This window comes from Caretta caretta, chromosome 2 (assembly GCF_965140235.1).
Source record: "Caretta caretta isolate rCarCar2 chromosome 2, rCarCar1.hap1, whole genome shotgun sequence".
Classification (NCBI taxonomy): Eukaryota; Metazoa; Chordata; order Testudines; family Cheloniidae; genus Caretta; species Caretta caretta.
Genome location: NC_134207.1, coordinates 35,940,960 through 35,959,242, shown reverse-complemented (window position 1 = coordinate 35,959,242; position 18,283 = coordinate 35,940,960). Strand labels below are relative to the sequence as shown.

General features: G+C 42.3%; 1 protein-coding gene across 1 annotated transcript in view; it reads right to left on the bottom strand.

Moving 5' to 3' along the window:
• The window catches only part of DPYS (dihydropyrimidinase), a 47,124-nt gene that overhangs the window by 1,622 nt on the left and 27,219 nt on the right, over window positions 1-18,283 (bottom strand). Inside the window, exons 5-9 of the mRNA XM_075124978.1 lie at window positions 16,398-16,554; window positions 13,500-13,641; window positions 11,741-11,883; window positions 4,769-4,976; window positions 830-935 (exon numbers count right to left, since the gene is read on the bottom strand). Coding sequence (XP_074981079.1) covers window positions 858-935; window positions 4,769-4,976; window positions 11,741-11,883; window positions 13,500-13,641; window positions 16,398-16,554 — 728 coding nt within the window. The 3' untranslated portion in view covers window positions 830-857. The remainder of the gene's footprint in view (window positions 1-829; window positions 936-4,768; window positions 4,977-11,740; window positions 11,884-13,499; window positions 13,642-16,397; window positions 16,555-18,283) is intronic.

Sequence of the window (18,283 nt, the reverse complement as noted above, 5' to 3'; positions counted from 1 at the left end):
AAGGTGTGGTAACTTGGTTAATGCAACTCACTTTACTAATGCACATTGTAGAAGTATATCTACTTAGCATGCTTACTAAAGAGTATAAAATGTGTATCATCATAATTAATACTTGGCAATTACACAGTGTCTTCACTCACCAAAGCATTTTATATACAAACACACTCATTAGGTAGGTAGGGCCTCCTTATGCCTTTTGAATATATGGGGAAACTGAGACATAGACAAGTTAAATGACTTGCACTAAGTCGCACAGTGAGAAAGGAGCAGAACTGGGGATAGAGAAGATTCCTGCTCTCTCACGGGGGACTGCACTGCCTTCTTATCATATAGTCAGTCAGCTAATATTAACTCCTTTCTTCTCTCTTGTACCTTCTGAGTCAACTAAAATGTCTCTGACATGGAGCTCATCTGTCTCCTTCTGACAGAGGTTTGTGTGCTTGCCAGAAACATTATACCCCTTGGTGAGTGTATTGATTACGAAACAGGGGGGCTGTAACATTCTTTTTTTTTTTAAAGCTCGTTTTACAAAAAACATCAGATTATTTCCAATTTTTCGGTAAAATTTTGAGTTGGATTTTGAGCCATTCTGTGTTTAGATTTTGTTACTGCTCCTGTTGCTGTCTCAGACCTTTTCTACACTACTGGGGTAAGTCAACCCCAGTTATGCTACTCCAGCTACGTTATTCATGTCGCTGGAGTTGACGTAGCTTAAGTCAACTTACTGCAGTGTCTACGCGGCGCTGCGTCAATGGGAGACACTCTCCCGTTGACTTATGTTCCTAATCTCGTTCAGAAAGGTGCAGAAAGGAAAGTAGAAAAGAGTTACCTGGAAGAGCCACGCTTTAGGGATATGTCTATTTTCCGCCCCTGCTGGACTGGACTGAGCCCACTTCTCCATATCGTGCTCGCTCAACAGGGACAGGCTGGCAAACCTACAAGAGAACAGTTCAGTTCTTTCTTATTTGTTTCCCTCTGCATTTGAAAATTGCACGTAACTGAAAATGAAGCCCGTTATTTCCTAGCTGCCCATTTCATGCCTCACAACATTTTCATCAGCTCTCTTGAAAATCCCAACCTACAGTATTTCAAAGTGCCCAAGAGAGTTTGACACTCAAATCCTATCAACCTTTAACTGGGGTTGGTTGGCTAACTCCCTTAAGTGCTGTTGAAGCCATTTTTAGGAACAGCTGGCCTTCTCCCATCTCATTTTACTCTTACTCCCCTTCCACTCCCAGCCTGTAGTCCAAACAGGGCCTAGAGCGTTGGGGGATCCCTCAGTAACTAGTCAATGTTGCTCTGACTGCAGGCAAGACAAATGGTGCCCAATAGTGATGCAAGATGTCCCCTCCCCTGCAGATCTGCACACCACCCCTCCAGCATTTCTAGCTCTTGTCGGAAAGAGATCAAGTTTGATTGAAGTCACTTGTAAAGACATTTTCTCTTCATGTTTTGTTTAGGGAAAATTCTCCCCAGTTCTTTCTGATGGGAAATGTAAACTGGCACAGTTACTGTAGTCTCAGAAATCCTGTGACTGCCAAGACTGTCCTTAGCTCAATTGTGAATTTGCCTCTGAAAAGATACATACAGTCCAGTTTTGTTCTTTTGTTTTTCAAGTGCCACAACTAATCTCAATTCCACATGTGGGTTGTTGCTTTAGCCATAATACCAGAATCTGGATGTAATGGTGTTCTGATACCAAGGCTCAGCCCTGCTGCGGAGACCTGCTAAATGAGCCTCTCATTATGTATTAAATAAATCATGGACCTTTCCCAGACGTGCAGATGAACATCTTGTATATTTGCTGGTGTAATATGGCTCCAGAAATGGTTTCAGTAGTAAACTAGCATTAGCATTAAATGTCATTTATTTTGCATTAGAAACCCACAGAGTCAAAGTTAAACAATGAAGACAGAGTACTAGTAATAAAGTGCCCTGACTTGCAAAGTGCTGAATGTTTCCAACTTCCAATGAAATCAGTGGAATTCAGGGCACACAGCACCTTGCAGGTGATGCTCAGCACCTCACAGGATTGGGTCAAAGGTGACAATTGTTAAGCAGAGCTCTGGAAAAAGCTTGACTACTTTAGGAATGTTTGAGAAAGTACACTATAGATATGTTATGTAAAGCAGAGGTTCCCAAACACAAAATTCTTATTAACATTGAAAGGGGAACATAATATATATAAGAACCTGGGGAGATGTTTAAATGAAGAACCTGATTTCAAGGCAAATATCAGGCAAAGAATCAAGAATAATTTGGGTCAGATCCTCATTTGGTGTACATCAAGATAGCTCCATTTTACCAATTTATACCAATCTATACAAGATCTGTATAGGATCCAGCCCTTCTTTTTCCTTTGTGAAGCTAAACAAACAGTAATCTCCTTTTAATTCTCAGCAAAAAGAATATATTTTTTAGGAGGTTGGCAGAGAGAAAAAAGCATTTTGTAACCCTATTTGTATTATGTATGTCAATTAGCAGGCAGGCTACCAATTCCTACAGGAAATGCGTTTACAGAGCAGAAGTCAGTTGGAAGAGAGAGCAAGACCCACTTAACCTCTGGCACATATATTTCATCCGGCCAGAAGAGGGAAGTATTGGAGCAAACAATATACCCAATTAATTGGTTTGGAAACATTTCAAACTTGCAAAAAGCTCACATGTATGTTGATCTGTTTCAGGGCTAAGAAAGTGTTATGAATATTACTGATTCAGGGCAGGATTTTCAAAAGCACATAAGTGCTTTAGAAGCACAAGTCACTTAGGTGTTTTTGAAATCCCACCCCCCGAGGCAGCAAGGCTAAAGCAGCAAAAATATGTCTCATGACCAGTAGTACATGGTGAACAGGCATAAGATAGTCAATCTAAATGTTTCACAGATTTCCTCCTTTAGTAATTTAGACACTGAGAACTTGATCATGGAAAATGCTGAGCATCAGTTTGATCCAGCAAAGCATTAAGCACATGCTTAACTTTAAGCATATGTGTAATCCCACTACTGGGACTGTGCATTGCTGGATCATAGAATCATAAATATGTAGAACTGCAAGGGAGCTCAGTAGGTCATCTAGTCCAGTCCCTTGCACCGAGGCAGGACTAAGGATTATCTAGACCATCCCTGGCAAGCATGTGTCTAACCTGTTCTTAAAAACCTCCAATGACTGAGAGTCCACAATGTCCCTGGATAATTTGTCCCATTGCTTAATCTGGTTTTCCAAAGTGCTTGCAACTCCTCCCAGCTTGGTATTGTCTGCAAACTTTATGAGTGTACTTCCTATGCCATTATCCAAATAATTTATGAAGATATTGAATAGACCCAGACCCAGGACAGATCCCTGAGAGCCCCCCCCCTTGATACGCCCTTCCTGCTTGATTGTAAACCATTGATAACTGCTCTAAGTAAACTTTTCCAACCAGATGTGCACTCACCTTACAGTAAATTTATCTAGACTATATTTCCGTAAATTGTTTATGAGAAGGTCATGTGAGACAGAATCAAAAGCCTTACTAAAGTTGAGATATATCACATTTATTGCTTTCCCCTTATCCACAAGGTTGATACTCTGTCAAAGAAGGATTTTAAGTTGGTTTGACATGATTTGTTCTTGATAAATACATGTTGAATGTTTCTTATTTTCTTCTACATGCCTACAAATCGATTGTTTGCTCCATTATCTTTTCAGATACCGAAGTTAAAATGACTGGCTTATAATTCCCTGGGTTGTCCTTATTCCCCCTTTTATAGATAGGTGCTATATTTGCCCCTTTCCAGTCCTCTGGGAGCTCTCCTGTCCTCCATAAATTCTCAAAGATAATCACTAATGACTCAGAGATCTCTTCAGCCAGTTCCTTAAGCATTCTAGGACAGTGGTTCTCAAACTAGGGCCGCTGCTTGTTCAGGGAAAGCCCATGGCAGGCCGGTTTGTTTACCTGCCGCGTCCACAGGTTCGGCTGATCGCGGCCCCCACTGGCTGCGGTTCACCGCTCCAGGCCAATGGGGGCTGCAGGAAGCAGCGTGGGCCGAGGGATGTGCTGGCCGCCCTTCCTGCAACTGCGGTGAACTGTGGCCAGTGGGAGCTGCAATCAGCCGAACCTGCGGACACGGCACGGCAGGTAAACAAACCGGCCCGGCCCACCAGGGGCTTTCCCTGAACAAGCGGTGGCCCTAGTTTGAGAACCAGTGTTCTAGGAGGTATTTTATCAGGCCCTGCCAACCTGAAGACATCTCACTTGTTTAAGTTATTCTTAACTTGTTCTTTACCTATTTGAGCCTCAAATCCTACAGTCTTCAGCACCTTGCAGGATTGAGCCCCAAGTATCTAACTATGAAAGAGCTAGAAAATTGCTGATCTTTATTCACAGTTTAGGATCTCATTCTGTGAGGTGCTGAACATCTATAACTTCTGTTAAGTCAATGGCGATTACTGCTGCTCAGAGCTTATCATGATTAGACCAGTGTGACCACTTGTACAATGAATGGGACCAAGATTTCAAAGGCACATGATCCCAACCTCCAACTTACACAGATATACCTGAGAACTGGAGTTAGCCCCAGGTGTTTTTGTGTGAAAAGAGGAAGAGCAACCTATAGCTTCACCTCTAACCTACAGCTTCACTTTCTCCAGTCTGGACACATTCCGATCACAAAGGCAAGTGAAATAATCACAGAAACCCAGACCTCCTCCCCCCACAACCCAAAAAAGCTAATTTTCCTCATATTGCACAAAGATAGCAAGTGCTACAGCAATGTATTGTTTTAATTAACCTCATCCTGCTGCTTGATTCTTTTGTAGACATATTCAGGGAATGGTTTACGTGTAATGTATTTGCCGTCTCCTGCTGTGACATTGAAAACGCCACCTTCGTACACCACTTTGCCTCTTGAAATGGTCACAACTGGGAGCCCATGGCAGATCATTCCTTCAAATATATTAAAATTGTTGGCATGGTGATGTGTCTTTGCAGATATAGTCCTGTTTTCAAAACAAACAGAAACCCAAACAAATTATTATTATCCTTACATTCGACTCCAACATAAAGCTCCGAGAAATGGAGGGGGGAGAGAATTTAGCTGTATTATTAAACTGCAGCTTTGCACTATAGATCATGGAAGCAGCTGTAAAAATAGAATACAGCATTAACATTTCATTGAAAAGTAATTGCATTTCAAAAGAATAAAAAGGGATTTCAAATGCAAGAGACTTTGCAGCCTTAAATGCAGAATTTTCCACTGCAAAGAGGTTAGTGTAAAAAAACAGATCAGATCCTTGTTTTTGGATTTATCTCATAATTTAACAAATATGTCTATGTTCAAAATTACAGCCTGGAAAAAATGTGTCCTTTCAACCAAAGTGAGCTTGCAACCTCTGGTTTGAAAAGTTTGGCTCTGGCAAGTAAGAGATTGAGAAGTATTAACAAGACAAGACCCTGGAGAGTCAGAAGTTGGTAATGAATATTGGTCACTGCTAGACTGGCCCGGATTTGAACTGGTGACCTAGAGCTCAACACCATGTCCCTACGCTGTGTTACTTTACTATACTGGGGCTATGATGATACTACTTTGCACTATTGTAGTACCATTCCTCCAAGGATATAAAGCAATTTATGTTAAATAAACACCACAATACTACTTTGAGGTAAAGGAGCATTATTATCTCCAGTTTATAGATGGGCAGACTAAGAGACAGAACTAAGGGTACATCTACCCAGTGAGCGGTTGTAAATCTCAGAGCCCAGACCAACAGACTTGGGATCACGCTATGCCACTAAAAATAGCTGCGTAAATGTTTGGGCTGGAGGTTGGGGTCTGAAGCTTAAGGAGGAGCTTCAAAGCCCGAACTCCAGCCCAAGCCACATTATGCCTACAGAACTATTTTAAGTGCCATAGCCCAAAGCCGAGTCTGTCAACCTGGCCTGTGAGACTCCCTGTATAGATGAACCTTAAAAGATGAAAGGATTGTCTTAACGAAGAAATTGACCAGAATAACTCTTCTGTAATAGCTCCCTGTCTGGACATTCTATTCTGGAATAAAAATCACCATCTTGTGAAATAATTAGTGTGATTTATGTATAGCTTATTCTGCAATAGCTATTTCCGTACTGAGAAGCCCTAAATGGCTAGAGAGTCAGCAGTAGAGCTGGGATTAGAACTCAGATGTCCTGGCTCTTTTCCCCCAGGCCTGATGCATGGCCTCCCATTAAGTGTATGATTGGGAATGTGATTTTTATTTAGCTATTTTTTGTCTCCCCTCTCAGTTTTATTTTTACTTGGGCGTTTTGCCTTTTCATTGTTTACATTTACATTTATGTTTTCACTTACTGAACATCTTTTGGAAGTAGCCAGAGATTTTCAGCCTTGGCCACTCATGTTGTACAAAGAGGTATAATGTATGTGAAAATACAGCCCTTAACATTATTTCAGAGGCCTTGGTTTGTGAAAGAGTTTTCAAAGACAAAGCTAAGATGGTATTCCCTATGTTCATCAGCTTTCAGAAGAGCAATTATAAGCAATAATTATATTTTTAATAAGAGCAATACGAAAAATCTTAATACACCTGACTGACTTTGAATAAATATTTTCTTGAGGGTTTACCATTTTCAATAGTGTTCATGCTTCAAGTACTTAAAGGATTAATTAGGCAAACAGATGCAGGAAAATCTTAGTGACCGAACTACCACACTTTTCCAGGTTTTTTGGAAGAACGCGTAGTTGTCCTTTCATATTGATCTGTAAATCATGAAGACTTAGTGGAAGTGATTGCTTTTAAGCGTTATAGCGAATCTCAGTGGCCCCTGACTTTTCATTAGATGCCTCACATGTGCTGTATTCTCAATGGCTGCTTTGCCCAAGGGAAAAGATGCTTTTTATTTAGCACACTTTAAGTAGAAAGCAGACATGTACACATGCTTCAGTGTCAAGATCATCTTCTAGAGTCTTGGTTATACGCATCTCCAAGATGGAAGGAAAAGCTCAAGAACATTCTCTCAATATTGATCAATCCCACCAAAAACTTTGAACCAGCACACGCACTGGCATTAACAATAACTATAGAAAGAGTGCGTTTCCGTGAGTAGCTTTCTGCAGTACCTTTATGGGTACAACTGCCACAGTGCCCGTGATGGAATTATCTTTAGGGATCAAATCCTATCATACATTAGCACTGAACCACTAAACTTGGAAAGGTGTCAAAAAGATGTGGAAGCTAGTCACAAAAGTAAGATGGTTAAAATCCTTACACTCATCGTGGAGGCTACTTCAGCATACTATAGCAGAGGCACATCAGGTAGACATATCGCTAAACAAAAAGAGACATGAAATTCATGGGAGATGGCACAAATAAGAAAGAAATCCAATGGCAGTGATAAAATTTACTAGATGACATAATGGATTTTCTGGACACTGCCTTCCACAAAGCTCCTTTACACCTGTGTAATATAGGTATTAATCTTCAGAAAGTACTGCATAAGCTTAGTACAGTCTCCTTAATAGCCCTTGATAAAATAAATTAATTGATTAATTTTAAAAAACTCTCCATAGTTACATGTGACCCTTAGGAATCCCTGGTAATAGCCACAATAGTTGAAGTGTCCCAGGACTTGCAAAAGTAGAAAGAATGACCAAACACCTGATTAAACAGAAGCCAGAGCAGCACTGATTGACCCAGAGAGCATGACAATACAATTTTGCATCAAAGTGTTTGTGGTTATCATTGACAAGATCATCACTGAGCATCATTACCAGGAAGCTTCTGAAAGTTCCTGTATTTGCTTTGAATGTCTGCATGATATTCACTGCTCAGCTAATGGCACTTGCATCTGAACTGCTGCTGCCAATGTTCAATCTAAGTGCCCAAATCTGCCATCTTTATTGGGGCTGCAAATGGCCACATTTTGAGCAATGGGATTTCTGTTGGATTAAGGAATTACTCAATGTAAGGAAGGTATAATCTGATTGCAAGCATCCAAGCCTGAACAAGAGAGTACATTGATGAGTTTAAGTACTTCAGCTTTGGTTACTAATTACATAGGTTCTTGTTCCAAGCTAGACATTATCAAATGCAGACTGAGATCAACCATACTGGGACAGAATGAACACAGCCATTTGGTTTAGTAGGATTATTAAAGTCATCAGGCCTGGTTCTTCTCTTGCTCACTTCACTGGAACTATACTGACTTCAGTAAAGCTACTTTTGATTTTGAGTGAGTGTGCGTGGGTATATATAAAAGAATAAGATCTGCTGAAAATATCATTACACATGTGTTACACACACACAATTGTATGTTTCCTAGTTTTTTAATGACACCTTTCACCATGGTATCTAATTGCTGGTATTAAACGTATGAAGTGTTCAAAATTATGCTCACATTTCAAAGGGGTTAAGAACACCGTGACAGCACAAGTTGCTCTGCTAATGTGTTGTGTTTCTCTTTCTTAGGAAAAATAACAAGCAGTCTCTTGGCAAAGAGTCGTGTGCAGCTGGGGCTGAAGACTGACAAAAAACGTGACAGATACAAGTTGCTAATTTTTATTTTAAATGAGCGCAGATTTGTCCACCAACATTAGATAAATGCATAGGCACTTAGGCCCTGATCCTGAGCCTATTGAAGTCAACATAAGGGCTCCAATTGATTTCAGTGATCTTTAGATTAAGCCTGTTAAAGCCTGACCCTACAAGAAGCTCTGCTCCCAGTGCCTTTGCAGGGCCAAATCACTACTTGTCAATGTCTCTCAGGCATTAAAAGGTGTCAGTGAAACAAGAGCTGACTGTGTGTTCGTATATGCACATTGCTGTGCGCTCCCCACTGTCCCTCCCCTTTAGAATGTAACACTTAATTGCTTTTGTTTCACTGGGGTTTGGGTTGTCAGCATGCACACACCATACAACCGCCAATGAGAGCAATCAGGGGTGAGGGGGAAGTTTCAATCAACATGTATTGCACGTTCATGGGCAAAGCCTGAATTAAAAATAATACAGGTCAGTGAGTACAGCTACCCACACACATTTTCCCTAAGACTCTTCATTCACCATTTAAGTACAGGATTTTCAGGGGTGCTGTGTGTGTTGGGGTCTGTAAGAAGATGCCATGTAGCATAAATACGATAATATTACAGTACTTTTCCTATCCAAGTGCTGTTTAATGAATACGTAAATATAGGAGCTTAAAATAATCCTAAATTGGTAGAAAATAAGTTACTACTGCTGCTGCCTTGGGCTTCCAAGTAATTTTTATTATATCTTTTCTAGTAGTTTTAGTTTGTACATTTGACATGTCTCTGCTCGGACTGCTTGCCCCTACGCAGAAAGCATTACAACTGGGAGACTGAGGTTTTTAAATACATACACAACTGAGACTTATGCACCACACTTTTTCTGCAAAAATAACTAGTGAATCCTGCAGAAATAGGCCAAATATTTCAATGTGAAATGGACCCTTAAAATGGAAGTCTTGGCCAGACTGGTGGAGTGTTAGAAATGGAACCTGTGTCAAGTGCAATAGCTACTGGCTCATTGAGCTGTCACTCTGAATCCTATCGATTCTTATAACCTGAGGAAGAAAAGAAAAGAAAAGCAAAGCAAAGCAAAGCAAAGCAAAGCAAAACACTCAGCATGCACCGAAAACACCCAACTTGCTGTTACTGTGCAATGACACAGAAGGGCTAATGCAGCTGATTTTGTAGGTTTTTTTTAACTGCCTCACATCACCATTGGTAATCTTTCAGAGAGATGTCAGAATCTCCCCTGCAGGACTCCTCTGTCAGGCTCCACTCTCAATTCTCCATAGTTACGAATCAGCACTTGACCAATTCTTTCCGCTAGTATCATCCAATGCTTTAAAACTGCAGCCCCATTGCATCCTACCATGGGGACTGAGGCATGTTAGTGATGCTAATGATTTTGTTTCAAATGGACCAGCGTCTAACATTTATTAATAAATAAGAAGAACGCAGCTCTTATGAAATTTCAAATCATTGCCAAAATGCAACAAAGCTCGTGAGGCTGGCTGTGCGTAATATTTCAAATGGTTGAAGGCTGTCAGCTAGCTTCATTTTTCCAGTAGGTTGTGTGTGCCCTCTTTAGGATTTTTGGTGAAACATATAAAGATGCTACCAGTGAGAATTAGCATCACCTATATACTTAGGCTGTGTCTACGCTACAGACCTTAAAGCAGCACAGCTATACTGCTGCAGCTGCTCGGCTATACGGTCTCCCGTGTAGCTGCTCTATACCAAGGGGAGAGAGCTCTCCCGTCGGCATAATTAAACCACCCATCAATGAGCAGCAGTAGCCATGTTGGTGGGAGAGCGTCTCCCACTGACATAGCACTGTCCACGTCGGCATGTCTGTCAGTCAGGGCCGCCGCTAGGCGCCAGCTAAGCAAGCTGGTGCCTGGGGCGGTGCTGCTGAATGGGTGGCACTCCGGCTGTTCTTGGGGTAGCACTCCGGCAGTATCCCCGGCGGCAGCCCCTCTCCGTTGTTTCCCGCGGCGGCAATTCGGCCGCAGCTCCCTCCTGTTCTCTATGGCGGCGGCGTATTCAGCAGGTTTGGGGGGTTTTTGGGTGGGTTTTTTTTTTTTTTTTGCTGCTTGGGGAGGCAAAAAATGTAGAGCCAGGCCTGCTGTCAGTGAAACTTATGTCGGTCAGGGGGATGTTTATTTCACATTCCTGACTGACAAAAGTTTCACCGACAAAAGTACTAGTGTAGACATAGCTTTAGTAATGTACTCATCTCACAAACCACTGTATGGGCTCAATTCTGCTCCTGTTACAGTCAAAGGCAAAGCTCCCATCCCATGCAACAGGAGCAGGATCAGATCCTAAACAAAAAATGCATTTTCTGAACTTAAAATTCATCTGTCCAAATAAGGAAGCAGAGCCTTGCTGACTGAAAAGATACCCACAGAAAAACTGCACCTTTGTAGTTGGAACTGAAACCCGTGGCAAAGAACTTATAACGTACACTCACCAGTGGGTGACACTAACTTAACTGGTTGGGGCAGGGGCAGAATGAGGCCTGGTCTCCACCTTCTTAGACTAGGCACTAACCCAGAGCACCCCTCGCACTTTCCTTGAGTTCAAGGATTAGGATTGTGCTAGAGCCCTTCGCAGGGAAGCCAGGGATGCTTGTTTCCTGTTCCCGTCTTCTTGCACTGGTGGGAGGCTGAACTTAGCCAGCATGGATCATAGTTACACAGAGGTCTCAGTGTAGTTAGTGTCATGTACTTCTTGTTTAGAGTTGGATGCCTGGCTGCTACTAGCTGGTCAGGCTTCTGTATCAGATATACATGGATTACAAAGCTTCCTTCTCAGAGATACACTTCAGATGTGTTCACCATAAGGTCTTTTAATGCTCTGAAAGGTTTGGCTAAGTTTAGCTTACATACAGCATTTGACACCCAGCGCCACCTTGTGATTGAACTGTATAATAGAGTTTAGCACTCCATTAGTTAGTTTTACTCTTCAGACACACGGGTATTTAGTATAATGTACAAAGCTTGTTGTTTTTCTATAAGGTCAGCAGTCCAGAAAAACATTTACAGTCTGTCCAGACATCAAAGACGTCTGTTTAGATACACTACTGTAAGTGCCAAATAACCTGAAAATAATTTATGTGCAGTGCTGTTAAAATAAGACCTTCTTTCACCCCACCGTAGGGACTTATTGCACTACAAAATGCTTTCATATTTCCTTTTCCACATAAAAGGCTGGACGGATAAGATTGGATTACTCAGACCATACCTTGTAGCTTTTGGGTCCCAAATAACGATGTCAGCATCAGAACCCACAGCAATTCTTCCCTTCCTCGGGTAAAGGTTAAAGATCTTAGCTGCATTTGTGCTGGTAACAGCTACAAATCTGTTTTCATCCATTTTACCACTGTGCTGCAAAACAGTACATGGAAGCAAAAACACTAATTTTGTCCGGAAGGAAGGAAATAAATTCCTGTAATCAAAACCACATGGCTGAGTGGTGTAGAGGTCTCAGCTAACAACACACCAATCTTTTCAATAACTATCTGTGCTGTATTGATGAGTTTAAATTAAACACGAATATCATGACATTGACACACACATTGTAATGTACATTAGCTGAGTTTGATACAATAATTTTCTTTTAACTTTCCAAAAGAGTAATGGATCTGATCTCAAAGCCAACCACTCAGAGTCTGCACCCCTGAACCACCTTTCCCCCACCCCAACCCCCTGCCCCAGCCCTGATCCCCCTCCCACCCTCTGAATCCCTCAGTCTCAACCCAGAGCACCCTCCTACACCCCAAACCCCTCATCCTCAGCCCCACCCCAGAGCCTGCACCCCCAGCCGGAGCCCTCATCCACCACCGCCCCCCACCTCCCCTGCCCCAGCCTGGAGCCCCTCCCACACCCTGAACTGCTCATTTCTAGCCCCACACCAGAACCCATACCCCCCTCCAGCCAGAGCCCTCACCCCCTCGCGCATCCCAATTTCGTGAACATTCATGGCCCACCATACAATTTCCATACCCAGATGTGGCCCTCGGGCCAAAAAGTTTGCCCACCCCTGGTATAGAATGGTGGGGAGAGAAATGAAAGGAAAGAAATTGTGACAGCCTTAATTGCACTGGTGCTCTGGAAGGAGAAAAGTTTTAGCTATAAAAAATCAGCATACCATTCTACAAGTATGAAAAGAGAGAGCTGTCATGACTAAGTCCCATTTGGTGATCTTTCCTGAAAAGTTACTTTGACCACACTGTTACACTTTCAAAAGCAGCAAATGGTAGGTGTGTTTCATGACTCACTTGCATAGTAAATCTGGAGGCAAATTCTGTCCTGATTTACGCCCTTGGGAATCCCCCTGACGTTACACAGAGTGTAAATCAGGGCAGAATACCACCCAGAGTGTATAAGATGTATATTTGCTTTGCATCCCAAGTCCAGGATAACAAAATAGATCATACTCAATAGAGAGGGGGGTGGGCATTTCTTAAGTGATAAATTAATATATTTTGAATGTACATTACCAGCATGAAATTCAGATTCACCAGGTAAAAGGAGTTCAATTCAAATTCAATTAAACCAGTGTTCTCTAGAGCCTTTAATAGTACTGAATTGGTCAGAGTGTTCTACATTCCAGTGCCAACTCACTCAGCGTGTGGAAGATAATCAACACTTCTGAAAGCCAGGTCACTTATTTAGATTTCTAGCTTTACCCATAAATGTTTGAAAAATGTGACTGCTAGCTTTCAGCTTCTGTTTTTGGTTATAGTCCAAAGGGCCTGATCCTGAGAGGTGCTGAGCACCTCCTTTGAGGGCACTGGATCCTGGAGTCAATGGGAATTGAAAATGCATTACCAAAAATTGCATTTGGGTCCTTGCCACTTCATCTAACCAGGTGCCGTAATAGCTACTCTAAGGGATCTGGGAAGCTAGTATTTTTAAGAAGTTATTTTAGCTTTTGTTGGGGGTACAGGGTGGATTTTTCTGCTCCAACATCAGCTTAATCATGAGGAAAAAATACTCACCACTCCTTTTTCCCATATGACAGACATCCTGTCCTCTACACCATTCACCCCATTAGGGATCTTGGTGAAATCATCCCTCCCCAGGGCTTTCTGGCAGATGTCAAAAGTGCAGTTGTCAGTTCCTGTCACAGTTAGGTCATCACTATAAAGAAACAAGATATGCCATGAAGTGAAGTATGCCATCACACTCCTATGGACATGAGAGCTTATGGGAAGGCTGGCCATGCCCAGCTATCCCTCCTGAAAAGAGCAGCTAACCCTGCCAATCTGAGTTCAGTTCCTTGCCCCCATGAAGAGTAACTTCTTCCAAGTAGAGACATCCAGCCCTCCTCTGCAATGCAGTTCTCTCCTACCATACCCACATCCAACTTTTCTATGCTTTGTTTTAGATATTTCAAAGGCCTTCTGTGCGCAGGTAGCATCCCCACTTTGCCTCAACCAAAGGGACTGGTTCTGCTCTCATGCTAATTTTACACCAGTGTTATTGAAGTTCAATGGTGTTACTCTTCATATGCACCAGTGTCAATGAGAAGAGAATCAGGCCCCACATCTTGGGCAGATGACTAGGGAGGAGTATAAAAATATTGCTCGAGCATGCAGGAACATAATCAGGAAGGCTAAAGCACAACTGGAGTTATAGCTAGCAAAGGATATGAAGGGTAACAAGAAGCATTTCTACAGGTATGTTAGCAACAAGAAGGTGGTCAGGGAAAGTGTGGGACCCTTACTGAATGGGGGAGGAAACCAAGTGACAGATGATGTGGAAAAAGCTGAAGTACTCAGTGCTTTTTTTGCCTTGCTCTTCACAGACAAGGTCAGCTCCCAGACTGCTGCACTGGGCAGCACAGTTTGGGGAGGAGGTGAGCAGCCCTCAGTGGTGAAAGAACAGGTTAAGGACTATTTAGAAAAGCTGGACATACACAAGTCCATGGGGTCAGATGCAGTGTATCCAAGGGTGCTGAGGGAGTTGGCTGATGTGATTGCAGAGCCATTGGCCATTAACTCTGAAAACTCGTGGCAATCGGGGGAGGTCCTGGACAATTGGAAAAAGGCAAATATAGTGCCCAGTCAGCCTCACCTCAGTCCCTGGAAAAATCATGTAGCAGGTCTTCAAGGAATCCATTTTGAAGCACTTGGAGGAGAGGAAGGTGATCAGGAACAGTCAACATGGATTCACCAAGGGCAAGTCATGCCTGACCAACCTGATTGCCTTCTATGATGAGAAAACTGGCTCTGTGGCTATGGGGAAAGCAGGGGACATGATATACCTTGACTTTAACAAAGCTTTTGATATGGTCTCCCACAGTATTCTTGCCAGCAAGTTAAAGAAGTATGGATTAGATGAATGGACTATGAGGTGGCTAGAAAGCTGGCTAGATTGTTGGGCTCAACGGGTAGTGATCAACGGCTCGATGTCTAGTTGGCACCCAGTATCAGGTGGAGTGCCCCAGGGGTCGGTCCTGGGGCTGGTTTTGTTCAACATCTTTATTAATGATCTGGATGATGGAATGGATTGCACCCTCAGCAAGTTCACAGATGACACTAAGCTGGGGGGAGAGGTAGATACGCTGGAGGGTAGGGATAGGATACAGAGGGACCTAGACAAATTAGAGAATTGGGCCAAAAGAAATCTGATGAGGTTCAACAAGGACAAGTGCAGAGTCCTGAACTTAGAATGGAAGAATCCCATGCACTGCTATAGGCTGGGGACCGACTGGCTAAGCGGCAGTTCAGCAGGAAAGGACCTGGGGATTACAGTGGATGAAAAGCTGGATATGAGTCAACAGTGTGCCCTTGTTGCCAAGAAGGCTAATGGCATATTGGCCTGCATTAGCAGGAACATTGCCAGCAGATCGAGGAAAGTAATTATTCCCCTCTATTTGGCACCGGTGAGGCCACACACCTGGAGTATTGTGTCCAGTTTTGGGCCCCCCACTACAGAAAAGATGTGGATAAATTGGAGAGAGGGCAACGAAAATGATTAGGGGTCTGTGACACATGACTTATGAGGAGAGGCTGAGGGAACTGGGCTTGTTTAGTCTGCAGAAGAGAAGAGTGAGGGGGGGGGATTTGATAACAGCCTTCAACTATCTGAAGTGGGGGTTCCAAAGCAGATGGAGCTAGGCTGTTCTCTGTGGTAGCAGATGACAGAACAAGGAGCAATGGTCTCAAGTTGCAGTGGGGGAGGTCTAGGTTGGATATTAGGAAACACTATTTCACTAGGAGGGTGGTGAAGCACTGGAATGGATTACCTAGGGAGGTGGTGGAATCTCCATCTTTTGAGGTTTTTAAGGCCCATCTTGACAAAGCCCTGCTGGGATGATTTAGTTGGGTCTGGTCCTTCTTTGAGCAGGGGATTGGACTAGATGACCTCCTGAGGTCTCTTCCAATCCTAATCTTCTATGAGTCTATGATCTGCAAATACTGCAGAATGACAAATTAATTCCCTTCTTGAGGTTTGACTTACTTTGTTGTTTCAGTCACCAATAAAGTCTCAGCTTAAGCATTCTCCTCATGGCTGGTTTCCTAAGGGTTCCTGCAGGACGCCCCAGTCTCTGCTCCTACTTCCTTCTGAATACAGGGTCATGCCACTGGAGTGAACAAGCCCTAACTGGCACAATGAGTCAGCAGAATTTACTCAGCAGTTTGATGCAGGGTTCAAACTCCTGCTAACCAAAAGGGTCAGCTAAGGAGCCGGGCATCCCAAGGTGTGGTTACAGATCCTGCCACTGATTACACCTGCCAATGTGCAGCCTTGCTGCCCCATTACTGCTTTGCTAGCAACTTTATTTATTTATTTGAATACAGAAGTGCTGTAGCTGTGACCTGTTAATAAATCATCTAATAGGTCCCATACACAATACAGCAGGACTTGTCACTGCTTTTTAGTCTGCTTACTTGGCTAGTAAATTCATGAGGAAATCAGGTGTTGAAGGGTCTGGCCTCAGTGGAGGTCCCATGACATGTCCTGCGGCGTGATGCCATTCTTTATGCCAGTAGTGAGTGCCATCTGTACCAAGACTAGCAGCAATAGGTTCCCCATATACTACCTTCCCTGAAAAACAAACATGACAAGTTAATATAATCATTAAAAAGCATTTAAGGCAACAAATACTGTAAAATGCTGGTTTTGTAGTTTCTTTTCCCTGCTCTTCCTGAAGATGGTGGATTTAAGTTTGAAAAAACATGTATAGTCTCTGTCATCTTAAACTAGACACTTAGGTACAGTAGAATACAACATGTAAACTGCAATACAGTGTCTCCATTGTGAATATATTATTGATCATCCTCTGCTATGTTTTCTTATGTTGCTTGGGAAAGCTTTTTCAATTATATTTCTGTCAGATATACTAGTATTGATTTTTTTGTATGGTTTGCTTCGTGTGTAGAAGACATTTCAAAAGGAACATAGTCCCAGGTTATATTAAATTATATCAGAGGTCTGGAAGTTTCCTCATAGTGGGATAAATAAATTTGGAATGATTGTTCTTCTTGGTATTATAAAATGTGTCAATTATGTGGTGGTATAGGTGTATAGAGAGAGACCTTCCAAGTTTACATTTTTAACTGTCTGAACTACAATTGTGTAACAGGCAATCAAGAGAACAAAACTAACTTGGAGTAATTTTGGAGAGATGTTGAGCTAAAAAAGCTAAGAAAACTTCTGGTCAACCACAGGGACATTTTTAATCACTGTAACTTTAAAAGTCTTTTAACAAAAAAACAAAAAAGCCTCACAGGAAAATTCTACCCAGATGTATCATATGAAATTTCAGGGGGAATGTTTCTTTCTGGGGAAGGTGGCAATGTTGGAGCTTGAAAATAAAATTGTTACTAAAAGCTGCTAGCATCAACCATGATTACAGAGTGGCTAATTCACCACACAATCAATGGAAAAAATAAAATAACAAGCATTATCAAAAACTTAAATGAGATCAGATAATTTTAGATGACTTTCACTGGTATTAGCACTGCACATTCACTGATAAGGCCCTAGTTCTGGTGAACCTCTATAACAGAATATTGAAATCAAAGATGCAATATATCTGGAGTCAGTAACATTACAGCTGGTTAACTGAAATCAGGCTGCCCAAAATATCATAATGGTTCCACGTGCGACTGGCTATGTTCCCTGGTGCGTGAGAATTTCATTCTGCTCTGCAGCTGCCCTACAGCCTGTTTAAAGGAATAAACAGTAATACTTGTTATGTATCTATATACAGCACTTTAAAAGCATAAACTAAATAATCCTCACCATACCCTTATGAAGGAGATAAGTATGTTTTACTAACCCTATTTTGCAAATGGGGTAAATAAGGCAAAAATGGCTAAGCAACTCTCCCAAGATCACTGAAGGTTTCAGCGTCAGAGCCAGGATTGAACTCAGTAGTTGCTGGCACAATACTATACTTGCCCTTTTTGTGGGGTGACTGGTATCCCACTGCTGGGGAATTAATGAACCTTCATGGGTGCACCTACAAAGCTTAATGGAAACTTAATGAACTATAACTGTATCTCTCGTGGAGAGCTATCTGCATGCTTTGATATGAGCCATAGTAAAACAGGACTGCAAGGTTTGAACACATGAGGTTTCTAAACACTGGTCCTCTGTTTGGTTCAGTATTTTATTTGTCCATGAGAATGCCACAGCACATCTACACCTGACAGCTAGACTGAAGGATGTAGGATTTGTTTATTAGCAGGCTTGTATGCAGTGACACTTTGCAGGATTATCATGATTTTTAACCATCACACTTGGCATGGAAAGTGCAGGGAAGGAAGGA